The following is a 25801-nucleotide window of genomic DNA, read 5'->3' on the forward strand; positions in this document are numbered from 1 at the left end:
GTGGATCCACATGGATCAGGAGGGAAAGAGGTGAGGAAAGTGCAAATGCAGGTGAATTTTTATGGGGAATTGAGGCTGGTCCAGGTTGAAGGCTCCTATTTTCTCTATGAAGAAGGGAAACCTCAGCCTCCTGAGAATAAGATGGACAATTTCCAAGGAGAGAAAAGATCTGAAGTAGAGATAGAAAATGGAAAAGCCAGGAGAGGAGAAACAGGGTAGAGGTTGCAGGCAGTGTGGAGGGACTCATCAAAGTTCATGATTATGAATCTCTGGTGGCCCCCATCTGTCTGTCTACGTGATTTTTTATTTTTCCAACAGTGATCAGTGGCTGGTGTGTAGGCATGAAGAAAGCAACATACATAGGCTCGTCCAGGGTTGGGTTTTTGTCAGATGGTTAGAGGGAAAAGACCGGAGACAGAAGTAAGAGAGAAACTAACATGAACTGTGGGCTACAAACTTGACAGGAGGAAATGAAGACAGGAAGGTGCCACAGGGAGGGAGGAAACAGAAGGAAGAAAGGACCGGATACACACCAGTGTCCATCAATAGGGGATGGGAGGCCCTGCTGAGGTGACTGAGTGAGCATATTGGAAAAAAGAGACTGTGGACGGAGAGAACGAGATCAATTAGCTGTTTTATTTATTTATTCAATATTTTTAAAAAATTTATTTATGTACTAATCTACTTGGCTGTGTCAGGTCTTAGTTGTGGCATGAGGGACCGTTTTTTACTTGGAGCATGTTGCTTCTTAGTTGCTGCATATGGGATCTAGCTCCCCACCCAGGGATCGAACCCAGGACCCCTGCAATGGGAGCACGGATTTTAGCCACTGGACTTCAATTAGCTATTTTAGAAGTGAAGCAACACATGAGGTAGGTGTTACTATGGGAAAATGAAATGCTGTATCCAAATCCACATAGCAAGATAATGATGATGGAGCTGGGGTTTTCTGATCCTAAGTCCCACGTTTTCCTGCCTCTCATTTGAGCCCCCCCAACATGATGAATACCTTGAGCTCAGGATCCCAAGTCAGGCTGTGAACCTCAACATTGTAATAAAAGAAATAGGGCTATTCCCAAAGAAGCCAGATGGTAGCCTATCGTATAGGACAGCTAAGATGTAAGATGGTTCTGCATTCTGAGACCAGAATGCAGATTTTGGCAGTAGATTGTGTTTTGTGAGGCAAAGGAGGCCCATGGACCTGTGGAAGGAGCAGGCAGAGTGCCTCTACCCCATAGGCCTGGAGGCAGACCTGTGTTTCCCCATTGCTCTTAGCACTCACCATCTGTAATAATATCTTTGAATAATATCTTTTTAGAAATATATTTATTTAGTTATTATTTATTTGGCTGTGCTGAGTCTTAGTTGCGGCATGTGGGCTCTAGTTCCCTGACCTGGGATTGAACTCAGGCACCTTGCATTGGGAATGTGGAGTCTTCACCACTGGACAACCAGGGAAGTCCCTGAATAGTATCTTTAATGTTATCTAATTGATGCCCATCTCCTCCATTAGTCCACAATTCCATGGGTTCAGGGATGATGTCTCTTTGCTCATTTCTATATCACTGGAGTCTAGCACAGAGCTCAGTATACAGTAGGCACTCAAAAAATCTACGTTAGATAATGGAGAGATCATGGGTTGTCATTCTAACTTTTCTTTGTACCAGCTGGGAGACTCCAGGCAAATAACTTTTTCCTGAGCCTCAATTTCCTCATCCTAAGTTTTAATTTAAATGTGGCAATGCTTGTATGCAACTTTCAGCATCCAGTAGGTGCTCAATAAATACACTCCCCCCAGCTTCCTCCTTTTCTTCTCTACCCCTCCCTCCGGCCTCATGCCACACCCATTGTTTGGAGCCATAAAACCCAACCCAGGTTGGACTCTCACCTCCTCATCCCCTCCTGGTCAGTCCTTTCCTTTAAGTTGGGGGTGAAGGGGCTGGTATCCCCCATATTCTGGCTTCAAGAGCCTCCCAACCCCAAAGGGCAAGACTGGGGCCCTAGTGGACCTCTGGTCTGGCCAGGTTGTCGTTGTCATGGCAACAATGACAGTCCCCAGCCGCAGGTTCCCTAAGTGACTGGTTACTCTTTAACGTATCCACCCACCTTGGGTGATTAGAAGAATCAATAAGATAACCGGGCGGTGGCAGCTGGCTGCACTCACTGCCTTCCTGGTGGACTGGCTCCTGCGACTGCCGCTGTGTGCCTGGGGCCCCGGCTCCTCCATGCCCCCGGGTCTCCGCCTGGGTGGGCTCGGCCATGGTCAGCGTGAACGCGCCCCTCGGGGCTCCGGTGGAAAGCCCCTATGGTGAGTGGGGTCAGTAGCTTAGTGGGGTTAGTGGGGCTTAGGGAAGACTGGACGTGGTGGGACCACCGTTAAGTTTGGGAGAGCATGGGATGGCCCTCCGTGTGTTTCCTAGGGCCCCCAAGATCCTTAAGGGCTTCTCCAGAATGGCAAGAAGCCCCCGGGAGGCGAGTGACCTCTTGACTAAACTCCTAAACTGGGACCTGGCGGATCCAAGTATGGGAAGCGCTCGGAGGGGCCGCGGGAGCCCCGGGGAAGGGGCTCGGCTCAGTTAGTCCGCCCAGAGAGACTGCCTTCCTGGGGATGCACCCTGGAATTTCTGAAATTCCACTAAACATGGGGTTGAAGCATCGTCCCCACTTTGAAGCCCGCAGAGAGGCTTGCGGGGCGTCGGTTTCCGAGCTGGCTTCCGGGTCTAGGTGGGATGCGACCCAAAGAGAGAGTTGGCTGGCCCCGAGGGCCATCAGCTCTGGATCATTCTGCAAGGGAAAGCCATAGAAAGCAACGCCTAGAGCGGGGCACTGGAAAACGAAAACCATCTTTGCTGTAAGTGTATAAATTAGATGCAGGGTAAGGGAAGAGTGTGTCCGCTGACGGTGAAAGGCAGGGGGCTTCGATGTTTCGGGTATAACTCCAAAATTGGCGGTAACCCCAAATGTCCGGCAGTAGCGGATAGGTAAATAAAGCACGATGCCTCTTGAGATGGACTATTATCCCGTTGTTGAACTGAAAAAAAAACAACACTCAGATTTGTGTACAGATAGGGAAGGACCTCCAAGTGCATTGTGTGTGGGGAAAAAAAAGTAAGCTGAAGAGCTTATAGCATATTACATTTCTGATAACAGAACAGATATATGCATATGTATGTATCCACACGTCTGTGTTTGTGTAGAAAATTAGCGAAAGGATACAAAGAAACCGGTAACAGAGCTTTGTTTCGGAGGAGGGAAGTTCAGGTAAATGTTTGTTTTTACTTTTTTGCACATTTTGGATTTTCAAAAAGTAGGTGAATTTTATAAACTGATTCAATCACATGCATATGCAGAGCTTGGCCTCTGAAAATCCAGTAGATCTTGGCTCTTGTTCCGTGACTTTATACAACTGCTCATCATTTCTGGGCCTTGGCTGCCTTCTCTCTGAAGTAGACAGAGGGTGTTTTAGGGACTTCCTGCAGGTCTAAAGGAAGGTGAGGGTGTGAGCCCTCCCGCTAAGCCCTCGGCTCCTCGCACATCCTAAGGACAGTCAGTGTTACTTGATATCATCATGAGCTGAGAGAAGATGGCCTCAAGGAATCAGGGACTGTTCTCTTGCCTGGTCCAAGGGAATCTTCTCCCTTTGACCCACCATCCAGCAGGAGTATGAGATGCAGTGGAAATAGCTGAGGCTGAGGGACCAAAAAAACCTCCTGGGGACCTATCCCACAGGGCTGTGTGACCTTGGGCAAGTGACTTCCCATCTTTCAATCTATTTCCTCATCTGTAAAATGGAGAGAACAAGACCTATCTCGCAGGGGGTGGTGGCTAGAGGAGATTGCATAGCTAAAGGGCTGGGCATGCCTGAGGGGCTTCATCCAAGGTTAAAACACAATTGTGAGACCTGGCTGATCCCTTGGCTGGAGGAAGACTCTTCTCTCCCAAATGGTCAGACAGGAATGGATGGATGGATGGATGAATGGATGGATGGATGGTCTATTCTTATTACTGCACTTAATTCTCAAAACACTTGTCTCAGATAAATAACACTATTATCTCTAAGGATAGAAGAGAAAACTAATGTTTAGGATTGTTTTAAAAAAATCATCTGACTCTAGACCTGATGTCCATCTGTACTGACCTCTCTTGGCTCAGCTACAGGTATGGCTGGGCAGAGAAACGAGGGCTCCCATGTCCAGGTTTGCAGCATGCATCAACAAGAGAACACTGCTGTCCTGCAAAAGACCAGGCATTTGCTGATGTGTGTATTTGTGTGTGTGTGTGACATTGACCAAAAGACCTTGCTTTTTAGATAAAATAAATCTGGGTTAGATTCTGGATCTGCCTCCCCCCCCACCTCCCCAAGCTGTGTAACCTACCTTTTTCTGAGTCTCAGACATTTCATTTGTGAAATAAATGAGGGCAGTCTGCGGTGAGGCTCTGGGAAAGATGCACTTACTGATTTTAAAAACAAAAAAGTACTTTGAATAAAATCCTTTCTTTTGAAATTCTCCACTGGGGATAATAATAGTCTCTAAAGGTTGCAATCACAAAGGTAAGTTGCTGGGTAAGCAACATTGTTCACAGCAGAGCCTTGGGAGAGGTGATGGAGGGCAAGGCTGTGGTTAGGAGCACATGAATGAATGAATCTACAAGTGCTTAGAATAGCGCCTGACCCAGAGTAAGCGTGGAATCAATCCCAAATGCTGTCTTACATTTTTGAACCTCGGTAGGCTAAAGATAGTCTTTTTTTCCCCCCAATTTTATTTACTTATTTTTGGCTATGCTGGGTCTTCTTTGCTGTGTGTGGGCTTTCTCTAGTTGCAGCAAGCAGGGGCTACTCTTTGTTGCAATGTGCAATCTTCTCAGTGAGGTGGCTTCTCTTGTTGTGGAATGCAGGCTTCAGTCCTTGTGGCTTAGTTACTCCTAGGTGTGTGGAATCTTCCTGGACCAAGGATTGAACTCATGTCCCTTGCATTGGCAGGTGAATTCTTAACCACTGGACCACCAGGAAAGTCCCAGTAGGAGAGTCTTTAATGAACTGTCTTTGGTGTGGTGGTCCTAAGCGAACTTGACCCTTCCCTGGTCTTAAAATGCATCCCACAGCACACTGGATTCTGTTTTGTAGTTCTCATCACTGATCAAGTCACTGTGTGCACTGTGGCATCTGTCTCCCCCACTAGACTATAAACTCCATGAGGCCATGGACTTCAGTGCTTTGTTCAGCCTTGCCTGTCTCACATGGTGACTGGCACAGAATAAATGCTCAGTAAGTAATCAATTGGGCTTCCCCGATGGCTTAGCATTTAAGAATCCGCCTGCAATGCAGGAGCCTCAGCAGACGCGGGTTCGATCCCTGGGTCAGGAAGATCCCTGGAGAAGGGCATGGCAACCCACTCCAGCATTCTTGCCTGGAGAATCCCACGGACAGAGGAGCCTGGCGGGCTACAGTCCATGGGGTCACAAAGAGCCGGACACAACTGAAGCGACTTAGCACGCATGCACGCACGCACAAGTAATCATTTGTTGGATAAATGAACTTATGGAGAATCTAAGAAACAACCCTAGGACAATGGTCAGCAATGTCAACCAGGTCCATGCTCCTCCCTTCCCTCTTCCCTGCCTTCCTCACAGTTGACTTTTGGTTCTTGGTTTGTCCCATTATAGACCCAAGGTGGCTATCACAGCATCAGACATTATGTCTGCACTTAAGCTGGAAGGGGTCTGTCTGAAGCTGGAAGAGGTTTTCCTTGAATCCCAATTTTCCCCCAAGGCAAAAATTTCCCGAAAATCTCCCAGCAGACTTCCTTAGTTCAAAGAAAGTTGGGAAGTATCTAGTGGAAAGAAATGAGAAAGCCAACACAGGCTTAGACCAACTATGGTCTTTTCTTGGGGTCTGACACAATGCTGCTGCAAACCAAATTGGAGTTCCCTTGTAATGGGTTTTTCAGCTTCGACACTACTGATATTTTGGCTTGGATAATTCTTTGTTGTAAAGAGACTGGCTTTTGCACTGTAGGATGTTTAGCAGCTTTCTGGCTTCAACTCACTAGATGCTAGTAGCATACTGCCTGTCAGTTGTGCCAACAAAAAATGTCTCCTGCCATTTCCAAATGTGTCCTGGGCACATGTAACACCACTGTTACAAGGAAGCAGGAATAGCAGCTGAGTCGGATCTGCCAGAGATGAGTGTACTGTGACTCGTGTGGTAGTATTTGTTTTGGGTATCAGCATCTAGCTCAGCGCCAAATTTGGGGCTGCCCTTAGCAACTGTGAGGATAAGATGCTATGTCTCTGTGCTAACCTCACTCCTGGCTTCATTATTTTCCTACCCTTGTTTTGCTTTCAGCAGGCTTCCCTTAATGATTTATTTTGGCCCTTTGGGACTTTGTCATTCTTCTAAGCATCTCAAATCTCCTCGAGGGCCAGGTCTGTATTTGTCTGATCTTCTTGTTATACCCCAGGTTACCACAGGACCGGGCCCCGTGTAGATTATGACAGACGTTTACTTAATGAATGAATGAATGAATGAGAAGGTGGATGAATGAATGGATAAATGAATAAATGGATACCTGGATGGGTAGATAGGTAGATGCTTTGATGAACTAATGTGATGGGCTAGTGAATGGATAGATGGATGGATGGGCATAATATGGAGAGACAGATGAATGAATGGGACAAATGAATAAATAACAGGGAATATGGCCAAGTGGGTAGGTGGATGGATGGAATAATGAATAAATGTGATGGATGGATAAATGGGTATGGTGGATGGTGGATGAATGGAAAGAATGGAGAGATATGTGGGTGGATATGGTAAGTAAATGAATAAATAACTAGAAATGTGCATGGATGGATGGATGAAGGAGGTGATGGGTGAGTGGGTAGATGAAAAGATAGATGGATATATGGATGGACAAGGTGGGCTGCGTTGGGGTAGCAGTATCTGTAAGTAAAGAGACCAACAGTGACTGGCCACTGGTCACTAATCCTCCTTCAGGGCAGTATATCAGTTCCCAAGTGTCAGATGAACCTGTCTGATTTTTCCTGGGGACATAGGCCTAGTTCCTTTGACTAATGGCATTGGTCTCAGGCTAGATTAGAAGCTCTTGTCAGAGGAGACAACATTTGGTTAAGTGGGCTCTCCCACTTAAAGCTGTGTGATGCCAGACACTTTGCCCAGCTCTCTAATCATCAATTTCTTTATCAACCAAGTGAACTTTGGTTGTTGTGAAGACTCCATGAGCTCGTGAAGAAGCAAAGGTATCATAAACTATAAAATGCTTTGTCTCCCTGAATGGTTAATGAGCCCAAAGTTGGGTAGAACCCCAGATGCTGGTTGGCTGCAGGACTCTATCTGATACCAGGCATGGCTGTTTCCACCCTTCATTCCCTAAATATAGTCTCCCCTCCCTTCCTGCTTTTCTCCCCGTGTTATCTTCCTGTCCCACCTCAATTTGATTTCAGCCCCTCTGGTTCAATGGTTTACAAATCTTCCTGCTTATGGGAAACTTTCTTTTCTTTTTCTTTGCTGTGCAGTGCGGCCAAAGGGACCTTAATTCCCTGACCAGGGATTGAACTCGTGCCCCCTGCAGTGGAACCACCCAGGGAAGCCCCTGGGAAAATTACTTAAGCTGACACCTTGGGGCTCCATTTCAGACCTGGTAAACCAGAATCTTCTGGAAAGAGTTCCAAGAGCCTTTAAATTTTTGTTAAGTTCCTTAAGTGATTTTGGGTGTTGGGTCAGCTAGAGTTTGGAAACCATGGCCTTGTTTTGTCCCCTTTTATAAAGAGAGGATATGGATACCCAGAGAGCATTCTGTCTCCATCCAGAAGGCTCCTGCTCACTCGTTCATTCCTTCAACAAATGACTCCTCGGGGTTATGGTATGCAAGGCATTCTGCTAAGCACAGAGGGAATGCAGGAGACTGTAAAGTGTGGCTTCAGATCTTGGGGAGTGTCCAAATTGTGTGTGGGGGGTAGTAAACAGATGGACCAGCAGCAATCGAAAACAGAGTGCCATAACAGGGGTGAATAGGGCACCATGGGAGCACAAGGGGCTTAGGAAGAGGGGAAGGCGTCATGGGCCTCTTGACCCTGGAGGAGGGAACTGAGATCTAAGCTGAAACCTAAAGGTTTAGCAGGAGTCAGTTGGGAGGAGAGATACACAGCAGATACACAGCAGATACACAGACCCAGACCCAGACCCAGAACCTGGCCATACACAGCACTGATTTTACTTAACATTTTACTGCAGCTAATTCCACCCTTTATCCACAGTATCTTGGGATTTTTCTGATTGTTTCATAAATGATTTTTCTTGTTCCTAAAAAGATTCGGGAATGCGTACCCAGTCATATCCGACTCTTAGTGACCCCATGGACTGTAGCTCGCCAGGCCCCTCTGTCCATGGAACCCTCTAGGCAAGAATACTGAAGTGGGTAGCCATTCTCTCCTCCAGGGCATCTTCCCCATCCAGGGATCAAACCCAAGTCTTCTGTGTCTCTTGCTTTGGCAGGCAGATTCTTTACCACTGTGCCACTTGGGAAGCCCCACATGCATAACTCCTAGAGTACAATTCAATAGTCTTTATTAGAAATTATGGATGAGGAGAACAAATCTATTCGTAGTTTAGAAAGAAATGTTCAGATGATTTTTGGAATTTGAATATAAAATATGCCCTTTAAAATCCTACAAAACCTTTTTGTTCTGTGATATTTAAAATCCTAAAGTATTTATAAGATGAATTTTATGTATCTAATATTTCATGTTTATTAGAATTGATTATTTCAATATTAAACTGCAAAAAATAAAAAAAATTTTTTTTAAATTAGTTTATTTATCTATTTTTTAACTTTACAATATTGTATTGGTTTTGCTATACATTGACATGAATCTGCCATAGGTGTACATGTGTTTTTTAAAGAAATTACAGGCCAGCAATATCTATGCTATTAGAGACACCGAATCTGTTCATACACCCTCGCTGTGCAGGATACAGTAATTTCAGACCTTTAATGTTCACATAATTAACTGACTTCTCTCATTTTCATTTCTTACTTTTTCTCTGAGTAAAAGTGTACTATTTAAAAATATGTTTACTGAAGTATATTGTTCACACAGCAAAGAGCATGAATAATAAAGAGATTAATGAAATTTAACAAGGATGACTACTTTTTTTAAAATGAAGTAAAAATAGAATAGAAAACACCCTAGCGCATCTCATGTATAGGAGATTTTGTATGTGTGAAACTTTTGTTCTTTTCTACATGCTTATGGATATGCACGTGTGGTCATGATAATACAACCATTCATAGATCACATACCAGGGCTTTCCACATGTTAACGCCTTATCTTCACAATAACTCTGTGAGGGAGGGGCTTTTATTGTCCTTCCCCTGTTATAGATGAGTAAATGGAGGCACAGAGAGGTTGAGTCACTCAGCGAAAGTGACAGATGTCTTAAGAGGTGATGTTGATTGAGGTTCCAGCCCAGGCAGGCGGACTCCAGAGTCTGTGTTTTGACTACCGCCTTTATTGCCACTGTATATAAAGTATGTGATGTAAAATGTGTTACTTACTAAGGGTCATGGTCAAAAGGGTTTAAAGCCACTGGACAGAATGTTCCCAAATGTTCTTTATAGATCTAAAAATAGCATATTTTTTCCTTAAATGTCCCCACAGGGAACAGGGGCTGATTTTGGGCAGTACATGGACTAACGCTTTTAGATTTTATTAATTTTACTGCATGTTAGAAAAATGTATAACTGGCATAGTAAAACACTGCTATAAAATATTATTTAAAAGATTAATGTACATCTTCAAAAGAAAGAAAATTATCAAGTAAATAATTATAGATAAATAAAATAGATGTGATGGGCAGGTATAATAAAAATCATAAAAGGAATGAAAATGTTTGGGGCTTTGGGGTCAAATACTGAACTTGGTATCAGAAGGCCTGGATATGGGTCCTGGTCTGTTCATTCTCTAGCTCTGGTTTATTTTTTCTCTCTCTTTTAAAAATTTTTATTTTATACTAGAGTATAGTTGACTTACAACATTGTGTTAGTTTCAGGTGTAGCACAAACAGATTCAGTTATATGTACAAATATATTATAGGATATTATAGAGTATTGAGTAGAATTCCTTGTGCTATACAGTAGAGCTTTGTAGATTATTTTATCTCACATATAATACTTAGGATGGACCAGGCACTGTTTTAAACACTTCATAAAAATTACTTCCTTTAATCCTTACATCCGCCCACTGAATAGGTACTGTCATCATACCCATTTCTCAGAAGAGGTAACCAAGGCTCAAAGAGGTTAAATAACCTACCCACCCAGACTATCAAGAGGCAGAGCTAGGATTCAAACCCGGGCATTACATTAGTAAAGACAATACCAGCTGGTATAATAAACAAAACCAAAATGTCATATAGAAGAATTTATCTCTTTCATACAGGGACCCAGGTTCCTTCCTTGTTTGGAAGATGGATTTTATTTTAACTATCCTACTGTGATAGGTAGAATTTCCTTTGTCATTCTGGCCTCCAAGTCTGTTTCTGCTTACCTCTCAGGGCACCTCTGTAGATCAGGGGGTGAGTCCAAGGGTCTTCTGCAAACTGCAACCAATTCCAGTGGATTTAAGTGTTAGTAACATTATTAAGTTGGCCGACACCAACCTTTCAGTGTTATTATAAAGATTAATTTAGATATTGCATGGAAAGGCCTTTGTTCATATATGACTCCATCAGTTGTGAATAGTAGTAATCATGGGTAGTTGTTGTTCAGTTGCCAAGTCGTGTCCAACTCTGCGACCCCATGGACCGAAGCATGCCAGGCCTGGCAAATGAAACAATGCATATTAACTTACCTCCAAACTGGGAAATAGTTTATAGCATCTTTACTATTAGCAAATTAATCCACAACATCTGGGAGTGAAAAATCAAGAAGTATAGCCACGATATTTAGAAATACAAAGGAAAATACCAGGAGCAGGGAAAACCGAGCCAAAATATTGTGTTGGCCAAAAAATTCGTTCAGGTTTTTCCATGACATCTTACAGGAAAATCTGGACTTTTTGGCCAACCCAATAGTTGCAAGTGGTTGCCCTTGAGCTGTGGGTATCAGGTTCAGGAAAGAGTGGGTGGGTAACTGATGCTATTTATATCAAATACTTTTTAGAAGTATTTGATATTTTCAATTGTGTACCTATACTGCGTTAATAAATTTTTTGAAACTATTTTAAAATTTAATTTAAAAAAAATTTTTTTTTTTTTTGGCTGGGCCATGCTGCATGTGAGATCTTCATTCCCCAACGAGAGTTCAAACCCATGCCACCTGCAGCAGAAGCGTCGAATCTTAACCACTGGACTGTCAGGAAAGTCCCAGAACAATTTTTAAATTAAAGAGGAAAAGGGAATAATTAAACACTATTTCAAACACCCTCAACTGTACTTGAAAACAAGAGTCCTGGGATAGAAAGTCACAGAAGGAAAAGGCCGAGTTAAAGTTAGAAGTTCATGACCCAACTGCACTTAAAATCTCTGCTGAACACCTTCCAATTGTTTTGTGTCACGCTGAAAAGAAAAGCTGAGCGTTTTTCTCTCACCTAAAGGGCCCCCTAGAAGCCATCTGCCCTCCTGTTGGCCTCTTCTGTCTTTCTCCCCTTTGCTCCCTCCACTTCAGCCCCCTTGAGCCCTCCTAGGATCCTTCAGTCACACCAAGCACATTCCTGCCCCAGGGCCTTTGTACTTGCTGTTCCTTCTGCCAGGGCTTCCCAGGTGGGCTCAGTGGTAAAGAATCCATCTGCCACATAGGAGTCATGGGTTCCATCCCCAGATCGGGAAGGTCCCCTAGAGAAGGGAATCGCAACCCACTTCAGGATTCTTGCCTGAGAAATCCCATGGACAGAGGAGTCTGGTGGGCTACAGTCCGTGGGGTCACAAAGAGTCAGACACGACTTGGTGACTACATGACAGCAGCAACAACTGCCAGGAACACCCTTTCTCCAGATCTGCCCATAACTGATGTCTTCTCCTTGTTTGGTTTTTTTTCCCCCCAGCGGGGCAAGATCTTTGTTGTGGCACATGGACTTTAGATTCAGCGCATGCAGGCTTCTCTTTTCATGGCACTTAGTTGCCCTGAGGCATGTGGAATCTTAGTTTCCCAACCAAGGATCGAACCCAGGTCCCCTACATTGGAAGGTGGTTCTTAATTCCCTGGATGGCCAAGTGTGGTTCTTAGCTCAATGTCCCCTACTCAGAGTGGCCTTCCTTGACCACCCCATCTCAGACGGCCCCTCCTGCAGTCATCATTATCAATCTTGTTATCCTCTACAGCCCTGGAATTGTGGATTCACTGCTCTATCATCCGTCTCCTCCACTACAATGGAAGTTCCATCAGGACAGGGAATCTGGGTGCCTTGCTACGTCCTCAGCATGTAGAACAGCGCTTGGCACACAGTAGGCGCTCCATAAATATTTGTGGAATGAACAGAGTCAGAAGGGGACAGCTGAGTCAGTGTGCTGAGGGGCCAGATGGGCTAGGAAGCTGCAAGACCCTGCCTGGGCCCAGCCTTGGGTAAACAGTCCCCCTCCGCCCAGACAGCCGCCTGTTTGACAACTGTCTGCCACTGGACCAGCCAAGCCAGGGCCGTCACACAGCCAAGGCCCCAGGATTCCCTGGGACAAGCAATAGAGGCAACCACGCCTCAGGGAGAGCTTGTGTGAAGGAACAGGTCAAAAAGTTACCCAAACAGGCACAAGGAAAGTCAGAGGAGGTGGTGGGACACAGAGCAGTTGGCCCTTCCCTGGGCAGAGCCGGGAGAAGTGGGAGGGAGGCCCTGGCACACCCTGTGGGCAGTTTCCCGGGCAGGGCCTGGCCACCGGAACCCTGTTCTGGTGGTGGCTCTGGTCCTGACTTGCAGAAGGGCCTCAGACACTTGCCACCTTTGGGCCTCGGTTTCCTCTCCTGTAAATAAGAGACTGTGGGCTGGTCGGTGGTTTTCAAGCTTCAAAAAAAAAAAAAAAAAAGGCAGCAGCATTCTTTCTTTAAGCAAAATCTTACTGGAAGCCAGTTTGCAGGAATCATACAAAGGAGGCCTCCTCGGTTTAAAGTGTGGGGCTGCAGGATACTGCCCACCCCACATCCCCTGGCCCTTCAAAGCAGCTCCAGGGTGAAAACCACCGTCTCCTCGGTCTCTGAGGTTCACAGTGAGAGTCTTGTCATTAAACCTACCTCCAGGTTCAAGCCTGACATTGGCATCTTAGGAAATCTACTCCACGTTTCTGAGCCTTAGTTTCCTTCTCTAAATCTGGTATCTTAAACAGTACCTCCTTTACAGTATTGATGGTCAGCCCAGAACCTGGCACCTAGCAAATTCTCAATAGGAAGAGTGAAAAAACAATGCTGGTTATTAGCAGAAGTACCAGGAATGACTCAAAGGCACCAGTTCTTTGTGTCTACTGTGCATTGGGGAAAAAATGTAACCCTTCTGAATCTCAGTTTCCTCCTCTGTAAAACGTGGCCAAAAGTTTAAAGGAGATCAGAAAAAAAACAAAAATAAAGGAGATCAGAGATTGAGATCCAGACCACCCAGTCTTGTTTTGTGTTTATATAAAACTTCAGTTGACTGCTAACCTTTAAAAACCCCAACTTCCAGCCTCTTTCAAAAACTTGGAAACTCTAGCAACACTGAACCCCATAACCATGAGACAAAAGTCATTGGAGCTAACAGGCTTCCACTAGTTTGCCACAGTCCCCACCATTTCTTAGTGTCTCTACATTAAAATTATATTAATAAACATGAGCCATTATATTTGCTGTGTTTTCTTATAGGAAAGTGTGAAATCTGCTTATTCTCTACCTGCTCCATAAATCTCTACTGGACATTGAGGATACTTGAGTTTGGGACCCCCCGATTGCTACGACTAAGGGGCAGCTCAGTATTTGTGAGCGCAATTCCCTGTTTCATAGATTTACCATTTTTTTAATGTGACTGCTAGAACATTGTAAACTACATACAATTTGTAATTATAATTATTGCATATATACAATCATATATAATTATAATTTGTAATTTGTGGTCCACATTTCATTTCTGTTGGACACTACAGCTCTAGCTGTATTAATAGAGCAGCTGACTCATCCTGCCTCCGTTTCCCATTCTGAATAGACCCGTTCAGGCCAACCGTCCCCGGCTGGCTCTTCTCCCCAGCTCCCAGTTTTCTCTCGTGTCCTCACCCTTGTTGCTTGCCTGTTGGGGGCGGGGTGGGGGTGGGGGGACCCAGGCTCCAGAACTCGAAACTTGTCTCTAGAATTCTGCACTTGGGAAATCTCATCTCCCAGCCCCCATGGGCATCCATTGTGTTCTCTATCAGGCTTGCACATAGAACAGTAGTCAATTTGAAACTTAATTACACACCCATTCTTCTCTCTGCAGCCTGTGAATTTACCTCCAAATCCTGTGATTTGGGGGGTAGAATTGGGGAGGAGAGAGGATTCTTTTTTTTCCCCTTCTCTATAGCAATTCATAGTTTTTCTAGTGATAAGGTGGACTGAATACGGGGGAGGGACATGGGGCCTTCTACAGGGAAAGCTCTGATTTTGTTTTTGGAGGAGATAATATCCTCCCAGGACTCCTCTGAGATGAGAGAATTTGGAAGGACTTAGGGGGCCAGGAGGAAGAGGAATCTCACAGTGATGAAGACCCCCTTCCAATGGGGAGGTCTTATTTGGTAGTGGCTGAGAATTTGTGCTGGAGACTTAGGAAGACTTGGGTGCGAGCTCTGTAAGCTGTGTGACATTGGACACATGACTTTACACTCTGACCCTCAGTCTCTCCTTCTATAAAATGAGGATAAGAATAGTTCTATTTTAGGACAATGCTTTGGACAAACATTCCATAAACGCTAGCGATCATCATACCTTTTGCAAAGGGCCTATGTTGGTATGTGGAATAGATTTAATTCCTTTTTATTTCATTTCTATGCATTTTTGTAATTCTTCTTCCATGAACTTCCTTCAGTTAAATCATAAAAAGTTAATTGAGCAAAAAGGAATAAAATTAAGTGGAAATGTCATTCTAAGGCTGGGCTCCAATGTGGGGTTTTAGAGCTGGGAACAGGGAAGAGAATCTTAAGTCTAAACTTCACACACCCTTTACTATTTTAGTAAACTGAAGCCCCAAGACGAAAGGTGATTTGGCAAGTCAGTGGCAGAGCCAACGTTAGAACAGCGATGCTGAGGATTGGAAGGAAACTGAGAGGTAACTAGGTCAGCCTTTCCCAAGGTGAAACCACTCAGACTGGGAGTATTCTGTCCTGAGATGTTTGAAAAAATACCAGCTCAGAAGTGTTAGTCACTCAATCATGTCCAACTCTTTGCGACCCCCACGGACTGTAGCCCTCCGGCTTCCTCTGCCCATGGGATTTCCCAAGCAAGAATACTGGAGTGGGCAGCTATTTCCTTTTTCAGGGGATCTTCCCAACCCAGGGATCGAACCTGGGTCTCCTGCATTGCAGGCAGATTCTTTACTGTCTGAACCACCAGGGCTGGCTCAGAAAGCTGTATAAATTTCAGTATCAGAGAACATCTCAGAGCCCTTAACACAGGACAATGAATGCCTTGGGCACTCCAAGAGAAGCCTTCAATGTGTTCACGTTAATTCATCACAGAGCCGCCTTGAAAGCATCAACACCCAGAAAGCTCTCTCTCTGCCCCACTACAGAGACATTTTACAGCTTAATACATTCCTAGATTTAAGAAAAAAATATATTGATATTTTAAATATTATGATTTTAACAAGCACATTACTGATTGTTGTTGGTATATAGAAAGACAGTTAATTTTTTTTTTTTGGCCATGATCCATGGCATGTGGGATCTTAGTTCCCCAACCAGGGACTGAACCCATGCCCCCTATAATGGGAACGCAGCATCCTGACCACTTGACTGCCAGGGAATTCCCTTGAAAGATCGTTAATTTTTTTCACTATCTTTCTCCTTTAAAAAAATTTATAATGTTTCCTAATCTTGCAAAAATGTAGAATAATATTGTGAACCTAGATGTACCCATCACTCAGTTTTGTCAAAGCCTACGTACATGACCATATTTTCATGAGATTCATTTTTTGTTTTAATGATATGAACCCCTCCCCCCCCCATCCGCAACCTGTATGCCTCCCTGAGCCCTTGCTTGTTGACAGAGTTGACCCCTGTCAGCTTTTGCTGTGCATCACTGCTAGGCATGATTTTTCTTTTCTACTTTTGGCCATACTGCTTGGCACACAGGAGATCTTTAGTTCCCTGGCAAGGGATCAAACCCATGCTCCTGTATTGGGAGCACAGAGTCTTAACCCCTGGACTACCAGGGAAGTACCATAGACAAGTTTTAATACTTTTACTCTACATGGCTACAATACTATATATATAGCATTATTTTGCCTATCTGGGAAAGTTATTCAAATGTTGTACATCTCCTTCAGCAACTTCCTTTTATTTCTGGATCTTCCCATGCATCTACAGGCAGCACTAGAGCACTCACTGAAAATGCTGTAAATGAACATCCCAAAGTATATTTACTCCAGTTTTGGATAATGGAGTTGTTTCCAGTTTTTCACTATTTTAAGCAATGCTACAAAGAACATCCTTATATCTGTGGGTGAAATTTTCTCTAGGATCATGTGTAGGAGTGGAATTTTTGGATTTCAGGCAATGAGCATCTTTACTTTGATGAGATGTTGATAAACTGGTCAGTCTTGCCCACCAATTACCACTTGGGGTCCATAGCAGCTAGGAGTTTTAGTTGCTTTGCATCTTCATCTGCACCTGACTCTGAAAGATGATGGATGGAAAATGAGAATTTGCATTTCCCATATGGTTGGAGAGGGAAGAGTTCCTTTTGCCATTTGAATGTACCTATTTCTACCCCTTCCCCATTTTCCTATTGCATTATCTGTCTTAACTATTTTAAGGGATTATGAATTCTTGATACAAATGCTTTTTCCAGTTGTATTAGTGGAAACTACCTTTAATCTGTCTATCGCTCATCTTTTCACTCTCTTTCGAGTATCTTTGTTGTACAGAAGTTTACAGTTGTAGTTAATTTTGGTTAAATTATAAATAAAGTCAGTGCATTTACTAATCTTTTCCTTTATGCTGTGTGCTTTTTTGGTTTTTTGGACTGCTTTGAGATCATTAAGATATTCTGCTATATGTTTTCTATAATTTTTAAATTCATTTCTTATACGTAGGTCTTTATTCCTTAGGAATTGATTTTGTGCGCTATATGAAATAGAGATACCATTATATTTTTCTTCATATGGATAACCAATTAGTTCAGACCATTTATTGACTTGGACATCCTTTCTTGACTGCTCTGCAATGCCACTGCTTTTTAAGTATTAATTTTTTTGCATTTAAAATGTTTTTATTTTATATTGGAGTGTAGCTGATTATCAATGTGTGTTACTTTCAGGTATACAGCAAAGTGAGTCAGTTATACATCATGTATCTTTTCTAAATTTATTTTTTAATTGGAGGATAATTGCTTTACAATGTTGTGCTGGTTTCTGCCGTACAACGTATGTATCTATTCTTTTTCAAACTCTTCCCATTTAGGTTTTTGCAGAATACTGAGCAGAGTTACCTGTGCTATACAGCAGGTCCTTGTTGGTTATACAGTGCCATTGTTTTTGTCTTTCATTTTTGAACATACGTTCCTCCATTTCTAGGCTGTCTATACTGTTCCACTTATCTCTAGTAGTCACGTTCAAACAATGAGAAAAAAAAGAGAGATAAGTGAATCTACAATTATACTAAAACAAAACACTTCATTTTTCTTAAAAGTCCAAAAAAAATAGTTAAAATTATTTAATAATATTTTATTCACTCCAGTATAGCTAAAATATTATTTCAACTATCTAATCAATCAAAAGTAATTAATGAGGTATTTTTCTTCTTTCAGGTACTAGGTCTTCCAAATACAGCCCGTATTTTACATGTACAACACATCTCAATTTGAACTAACGAGATTTCAAATGCTCAGTGGCCACATGTGGCTAGTGGTTATCCTATTGGACAGTGAAGCTCTGGCTTTACGTAGCAGCAGTTCCCAACCTTTTTGGCACTAGTGACCAGTTTCACAGAAGACAATTTTTCCATGGACTTGGGGTGGGGGGCATGGTTTCAGGATGATTCAAGCGCGTTACGTTTATCATGAATTTTATTTCTAATCTAATGCCACTGTTGATCCGACAGGAGGTACTGGTCCTTGGCCTGGAGGTTGTGGACCCCTACATAGAGCATGCTCTCCTCATATTATAATTATTTTTTTAAAAAATGATCTTGTCTATTCTCTTTGCTCATTTATATAAATTTTAAGATGAGACTGAACAGGACAGAACAAAGTTTGGAGACCAATGGCTTATTTGTCTCCACTGGATTTCAACAAAGGCAACTACTATATTTTGAGAGTTTGCAATTTTCCATGTACAGTGCTAAAGGGCTTTGTCCTTTTGGCCTTCTAATTGAAATTACATTGAACTTATTGATTAATTCGAGAAGAATTGACATCTCTGCATAATGAAGCTATTAACCTAAGACAATAAAACTAGTCAGTTATTTTTACCAGCAAAATGGGTTTCTTTGGGAGCAGCAAAGAAGTGCAATTGAGACATGCAACTAAGGCAAACCACATGGAAGTCTCATAAAGCAAAGGAGAAGAAAGTTTCCTATAGAGGAGAAGAGGAAGTTGGGATGGGCTGTTATAAATAGTCCATTAGAGGAAAGTGGAAATTGGAAGTATAGTGGCTTTCCATTGGCTGAGTTGTGACAGTTTCTCATTGACTAAACTGTTGCCAGACAAGGGGAAAATCTTTCTTCCTCCTGTAGTAAAGCAGCGTCACTTCCTTCCAGAAATGTAAGGTATATCTCTTCCTGGTGGGATCTGTAGTATGAGAGTATGTACATGAGAGCTCCCCCTTCTGGCCTTCTGACTTCATTTTAATGAGGTTCCCCTTAACTAATTTTTAAAAATCCTTCTGACCATGATACATTTATATAGGTTTGCTTTTATTTTTTTTAAATCAAGTTCAATAATTTTAATACATAAAAGGTTTTTGTTAGATTAATCCTAGCAATAATTACTCTTGCTATCATAAATACTTTTTAAAATTGAATCTTCTTTGTTGATATTAGTGTATACAAACCAAGTGCTTTTGACACACTGAAAATGTATCCAGCAATTTTATTAAATTCTCTTAGTAGATTTGTTTTAATTTCCTGTCTGATTGCATCACTTGGATCTCTAGTAAAATATCAAATAGAAATAGGGTATTTAAATAGGGTTTACTTTGTCTATGAGTAGCTGAGCCACAAAGTAGCAGTAGAAGATTATTCCTCAGGTTACGAAAGTCCAGAGGTAGGCAATTTAAGGTTAGTGTGGTGGCTCTTCCCCATAGCGTCCTCAGGAGCCCATGTTCCTTCCATCTTCATCAGGTCTTCATCCTCATGGTCCAGAATGGCTGCCAGAGAGCCAACCACACAGCCATGTTACAGGCAGAAAGATGGAGCAAGAGACAGAGAAGGGAAAGGAGTAAAAGTCATGTTTCACATGTCTCTCTTCCCCACAACTTTCCTGGAAGTTCCCACATTACATTTCTGATTATACTTCATCAGCCAGAACATATTCACATAATCTCCCCTAGCTTTAAGGAAAGTTTGAGATAAGTTTTTTTGAGGGGGCATCCCTATATTCAAATGAAAATTGAAGGTTCTATTACAAAGGAAGACAAGGAGGCAATATAACACAGGACAGTTAACTTGCAGCCTCTGCCACAGTGGACAACCTTGTTTTATTCTTGACATTTATAAAGGATATTTTTCCCCTTTTAAGTATATCTGCTTTAGGGTTTTGGTAGGTAAGTTTTACTGCTTTTTTTAAAAATTTGTTCCAAATAAGCTAGAAGTTTTGCTCGTTTTTTAATCACAATGTTGAATTGCCTTAATTGCTTTTTGGCATCTACTAAGATAATCACTTTTTTTTTCTCTTTTAGTCTGTTGATTTATTAATATTCTAATGTTAAGCCATTCTTGCATTCCTAGAGTTAAACCTAAATTTGTCAGGATGAAATACATATATTTTATACATTGATGAAATTTTTAAAAATTGTGGTAAAATATATACAACAAAATTTACTATTTTAGCCATTTTTAAAATGCACAATTCTGAGGCATCAAGTACATTCACATTGTTATACAACCTTCACCACCTCTTGAATTTTTTAATCTGTCTCCATTAGAAAATAACTCTCCATACCTCCCTCCCAGGGTGCTCCCATATAGCTCAGTTGGTAAAGCATCTGCCTGCAATAATGTTTATCTCCCTGAACCGAGGAGACCTGGGTTCAATTCCTGGGTTGGGAAGTTTCACTGGAGAAGGAAATAACAACCCACTCCAGTATTCTTGCCTGGAGAATCCTTGGACAGAGGAGCAGTTCATGGGATCAAAAGATCCAACCAGTCAATCCTAAGGGAATTCAGTCCTGAATATTCATTGGAAGGACTGATACTGAAGCTGAAGCTCCAATATTTTGGCCAACTGATGTGAAGAACTGACTCATTGGAAAAGACCCTGATTCTGGGAAAGATTGAAGGTGGGAGGAGAAGGGGATGACAGAGGAAGAGATGGTTGGATGGCATCACCGATGCGATGGACATGAGTTTGAGCAAGCTCCAGGAGTTGGTGATGGACAGGGAAGCCTGGCCGGCTGCAGTCCATGGGGTCACAAAGAGCCGGACAGGACTGAGTGACTGAACTGAACTGACCTTCCTCCCCCCAGCTCCTAGCAACAGCTATTCTACTCTATGAATTTGACTACTCAAACTACCCCTATAAATGGAATTATACAGCATTTGTCTTTTTGTGATTGCTTACTTCACTTTACAAAGAGCTCTCAGGGTTCATCCATGTTGGTGCATTTATCAGAATTTCCTTCATCTTTAAGGCTGAATAATATTCCATCATATACATAAATTCTGGTTTTCAAAACACTTGTTGTTTTCATTGACCTTTGTGTGTGTGTGTGTGTTAGTTTCTCAGTCATGTCCGACTCTGCGACCCCATGGACTGTACTTTCAAGGCTCCTTTGTCCATGGATTCGCCAGGTAAGAATACTGGAGTGGGTTGCCATTGTCTTTTCCAGGGGATCTTCCCAACCCAGGGATGGAACCCAGGTCTTTTGCATTGCAGGAAGATTCTTTATCATTTGAGCCACCAAAGAGGCCTATTGTAAATAATGTTGCCATGAAATGGTGTAAAAATATGTCCTCCAGGCTCAGCTTTCAATTATTTTGGGTATATATCCAGAAGTTGTATTGCTGGATCATACGGTAATTCTATTTTTAATTTTTAAAGGAACTGTTATAGTGCTTTCTTTAGTGGCTGCATTATTTTATTTTCTCACCAGCAGTGAGAAAGGGTTCCAGTTTCTCCACATCCTTACCAATGCTTATGATCTTTTTTTTTTCTTATATCCATCCTAATAGGTGTGAAGTGGTATCTTATGCAAGTTTTGATTTGCATTTCACTAATAATTAGAATTCCCAGATGACTCAGCAGGTAAAGAATTCTGCAATGCAGGAGATGCCGGAGATGAGGGCTCAATCCCTGGATTGGGAAGATCCCCTGGAGGACGTAATGGCCACCCACTTCAGTATTCTTGCCTGGATAATCCCATGGACAGAGAAGCCTGGTGGGCTGTAGTCCATGGGGTCACAAAGAGCTGGACACCCTGAGCAAGCAAGCAAGCAATGATTAGTGATGCTGAGCATATGCGCTTCTTGGTCATTCGTATATCTTTTTGGAATAATGTCCATTTAAATCCTTTGCCTATTTTAAAATCAAGTTTTGTTGTTGCACTATAGGAATTCTTTATATATTCTGAATATTAACCGCTTATCAGACAAGATTTACAAATATTTTCTCCCATTTCATGGGTTGCCTTTTCACTTTCTTAATAATGTCTTTTGGTGCACAAAATTCTTCATTTCAATGTGGTCCAATTTATCTATTTTTTCTTTTGTAACTTGTGCTTTTGGTGTTATCTCCAAGAAGTCATTGCTAAATCCAACACCATGAATATTTCTTCCTGTTTTCTTCTAAAAGTTTTACCATTTTAACTCTTACACTTAAGTCTTTAACCCATTTTGTGCTAATTCTTTTATATATGTAAACTAAGAGTCCAGCTTCATTTTTTCACATGTGAATATCCAGTTTTTCCAACACGAATTTGGTTTTCATCACAGTTTAAGGCTTTTACACCTGGGAAATGCTACTTTGATTCACTGGAAGAATCCTCTCACCATCCTCCCTGACAGTCATTTAGCTTGGGTTTGTCACTTCTAGTGACAGAACACTCACTACTTAATGAAGCAACTTTTCCCTGGATAGTGCCATTGTATCCAGTAGAAAAATCTTCTTCATTTTAAGCAGAAGATCTTCCTTCCTGTACGATCCATCTGTTGGTCCTAATTTGTCCTATGGAGCTCTAAGAACAGTGAGCATCCTTTTCCAAAGGAAAATACTTTGTATTCAGTAAATAACACTGTAACGTGGTGGGCAACCATGTGCTGGGTTTATGCGGTTTGTCAACATTTATTCCACAAAGCCACCTAGAAGAGGTCCTCTTATTGATTCCTTTTTCACAGATGAAACAAATAAGGTTTGAAGAACTTATTTTCATAGGGTAGAACAGTTATGTAAACAGAACCATTAATATTTCAAAAGCAGTAGCCTTGACCACTCTGCTACACTGTCCCTCTCCTCTTCCCCAACAGTCAGACCAGAACTTTTTTGGTTTTGTTTGTTTTCTTTTTGTTTGGGGGAGTGGGGTGTTGACTGCACCACCCCACTCACTCGGGGACCTTAGTTCCCAGACCCAGTGCAGAGTCTTAACCACTGAACCACAGGGAAGTCCCAATTCAGAACTCTTTTGGATCGTCAATTATTGCTTTTATCACCCTGTCCCATCTTAGGAAAATGTTGTGTTTCTATCAAAATTGAAGTCAAGCACAATTGTTTATGTATGGTTGGTGTATATAGAGGGCTTCTTAGCTCATTTGACCAGAGCACTATAGATTCACTAACGGCACATGAGCCCAGGTTAGAGGTTTGGGCTGCTGCAGCCAAGTAAAACCACTAGAGCTTTGTCATGTTGCTTGTTGCTAAGGGAGCTCCCTCCCTTCCACACTTTCCAGGTGACAGTTGTGGGGACAAGGTTGACTGTGGCGGAGATGAAAAGATGATAAAAATTTGAGATACTATTGGAGGTGGCAAGAACTGGATTTTCTGATGAGTTGGTAGGGATGCGAGGATTTTGACTTGAATAATTGGGATGGGGGGTGATGGACAATGACAATTAACAAAGGTATTATTATTGTTCTTTTTTAAAGATTGAGGAAGGGGAAGTGAATTGACCTACTTCACAAAGCTAGGAAACATCCAATTCAGGTGTATTTAACTCCAAGGTCATGCTTTTCCCACTCTCCACATATTAATTTTTATAATAGGGGGAGGATACTTAATGATATAGTATCATTAAATATTAAGATAAAGAAATGTCTCTGAAAGCAAACATGGGCTTCCACACAGAGCCTCCACAAAGTCTAGGACCCTCATTAAAGGTGCTTGCCTGTTGGGACCGCATGTTGGGGATACAAATTTGGCAGATGGTGTAATGGGAGCGCGAAACCGGCCTTAGGGAACCAGTTTTTAAATACTGCGTTCTGACTGGTGCAGTGACCACGTGCTGGTGTGTGACTGGAGGAAAGTTTGCATACCTCGTAAATAGAACCTCAGAGAATTGTGTCCAACTGTCTTTCGCCGAGTTTGGCGAGTCGTAGTCCGTCTGGGCCTGTGATTGGTGGGATTGTAGTACGACGTCGACTGTGATTGGTGAAGCCCGTGCATTATTTGAAGTTTCTGTTCGCTAGTTCCTGCGTTGGCCACTAGGAGGAGCCCAGGACACGCAAAGCGCGGCGCTGCGGAGCGTCTAGGCCGCTTCCTCTCGGAGGCCCCCGGGCTCAGCGCCTCGCAGGATCTACCCTGCGCCGCAAGGGCCATCTGGGGACGGAGGTGGGAGGATGGCGTCAGGGCTCCCCGCTCCGGCCCAGGTGGCCACGCTTCTCTGTACGGCCCCTTTGGCCCCTTCCCCTTTCTCTCAGCCCCGCAGAGGACCTTGACTGGCCTAGGGGGTGGGGCTGCGGGTTCGCGAAGGTTTGTGAGGGCTCAGACCCAAGTTGCAAAATTGAGTCTGTCAGGTGAGCCCCGGCTGCGCTGTTAGCTCGCCTCAGAGCCCTTCTGTCAAGTTTAACAGCCTCCACTCCCTTTATGACCTTCAGAGGGCTTTTCCTAGGTAGCCTCTCACTGGAGCTTGGAATTGTCCCTTGAAGGTCAAGGTCACTAGCTTGGCGATCACCCAGTACACAGATGGCCCCTACCATCCCCAGGCGCTATCCACATTGTGCTGTTTCATTGTCTCCACCGCACTTAACTCATATTTGAAATTCTCTTTGTTTTAATTTACTTCCTCCTGTTTACACCGCACCTCCCCACCAGGATGTAAGTTCCGTTAGGGAGAAAGTAAGGTGGCCAGATCCAACGCAGTACGCACAGTTACGTTTGAAATGGAGGATAAAACAACTGACGTTTTAAAAAGTATAAGTATGAAAAAATATATATATATAAAAAACTATGTCCCCTGTGTTAGTTGGTACATACTTGTACTAAATGAGTTATTCACTGTTTATCTGAAACTCAAATTTAATTGGGGCCTTCCGTGTTTTTATTTGTTAATACAGCAGCACTGTCGGGGAGGGATCTTAACTGTTCACTGTGTCACCTCTAGCACCCACGATAGCGCACATTGTATGCTCTGAATAAATGTCGAATGATTGGATGGGTAAATTTCTTCATTCATTCACTCATCTATTCATCCAACCCATTATATTAACTGCCAGCTGGGTTCTGGGACTATAAGGGCAAAATGAGACATAGTCCAATGGAGGAGGCAGACAAATAAACAGTAACCACCATGTGATTGAACTGTGATGATATAAAGTAATAGGGGCTGTGGGAGCACCAAGGGGAGCCCTGACTTGTCTAAACCAGCAGGACTGCCTGGAGGAAGATGACCTAGGTGGGACTTGGAGGATGAGGAGGTGAAGAGAATGGTGTGACAGCTGCTCTGGGCGGAAGGTGTGGCCTGTGCAAAGGCCAGAGAAAAGTCAGGGGCTATGGAATTCTGAAAGCTGCAATGGCTGGAGTGGAGGGCAGAACTACAGTGTGGAAGGAGCAGTCAGAAAGAGGTGAGAAGGAGACTCAGTCACTGAGAATCAGTACCCACCAGTCAGGTACCACCGTGATTGTACCCATTATATAGATGAGGAAACTGAGGCTAGGGGAGGGGAAATGCCTGGTCTGGGTTTATAGTCTGATTGGGAAAGGCCTAGCTTCAGGCTCAGGTCTGGCAGATTCTGAAGCCTGACTCTTCTAGAAAAGGCTCAGGGTTAAGGATTACAAGTCCAATTGGAGAATGAAGAAACTGAGGCCCAGAAAGGTGACAGCACTCTCCCTGTGAAGGTGGCTCCATCCAATTTAACGGGAGAGCGCTGAGACAGTACAGCAAGGGGTTTGGAGCAGGACAAGGGCGTTCAGGCCGTTGTGTCTCCCTTTTCTGTTTGGGTTGAGTCTCTAGGATTCCCTTACTGAGCCCTTGGCTAATTCCTTGCATGGGTCCTGGG

The 25801-nt window shown here is 43.0% G+C and overlaps 1 protein-coding gene across 5 annotated transcripts in view; it reads left to right on the plus strand.

Annotated features, from left to right (window-relative positions):
• The first annotated feature begins 1837 nt into the window (after positions 1-1837).
• HNF4A (hepatocyte nuclear factor 4 alpha) overlaps positions 1838-25801 on the plus strand; it is a 64326-nt gene continuing 40362 nt past the window's right edge. For 2 of the 5 annotated variants that reach the window (XM_081557063.1, XM_081557065.1), the window contains exons 1-2: positions 1838-2308; positions 15174-15267. In XM_081557063.1, coding sequence (XP_081413189.1) covers positions 15240-15267 — 28 coding nt within the window. In that variant the 5' untranslated portion in view covers positions 1838-2308; positions 15174-15239. Of the gene's footprint in view, positions 2309-15173; positions 15268-24013; positions 24135-25801 lie in introns of those variants that run through there. The other 3 variants (XM_081557061.1, XM_081557064.1, XM_081557066.1) reach the window with 3 other exon arrangements.

The sequence above is a fragment of the Giraffa tippelskirchi genome, chromosome 13 (genome assembly GCF_054371585.1).
Source record: "Giraffa tippelskirchi isolate mGirTip1 chromosome 13, T2T-mGirTip1v1.2.pri, whole genome shotgun sequence".
Classification (NCBI taxonomy): Eukaryota; Metazoa; Chordata; class Mammalia; order Artiodactyla; family Giraffidae; genus Giraffa; species Giraffa tippelskirchi.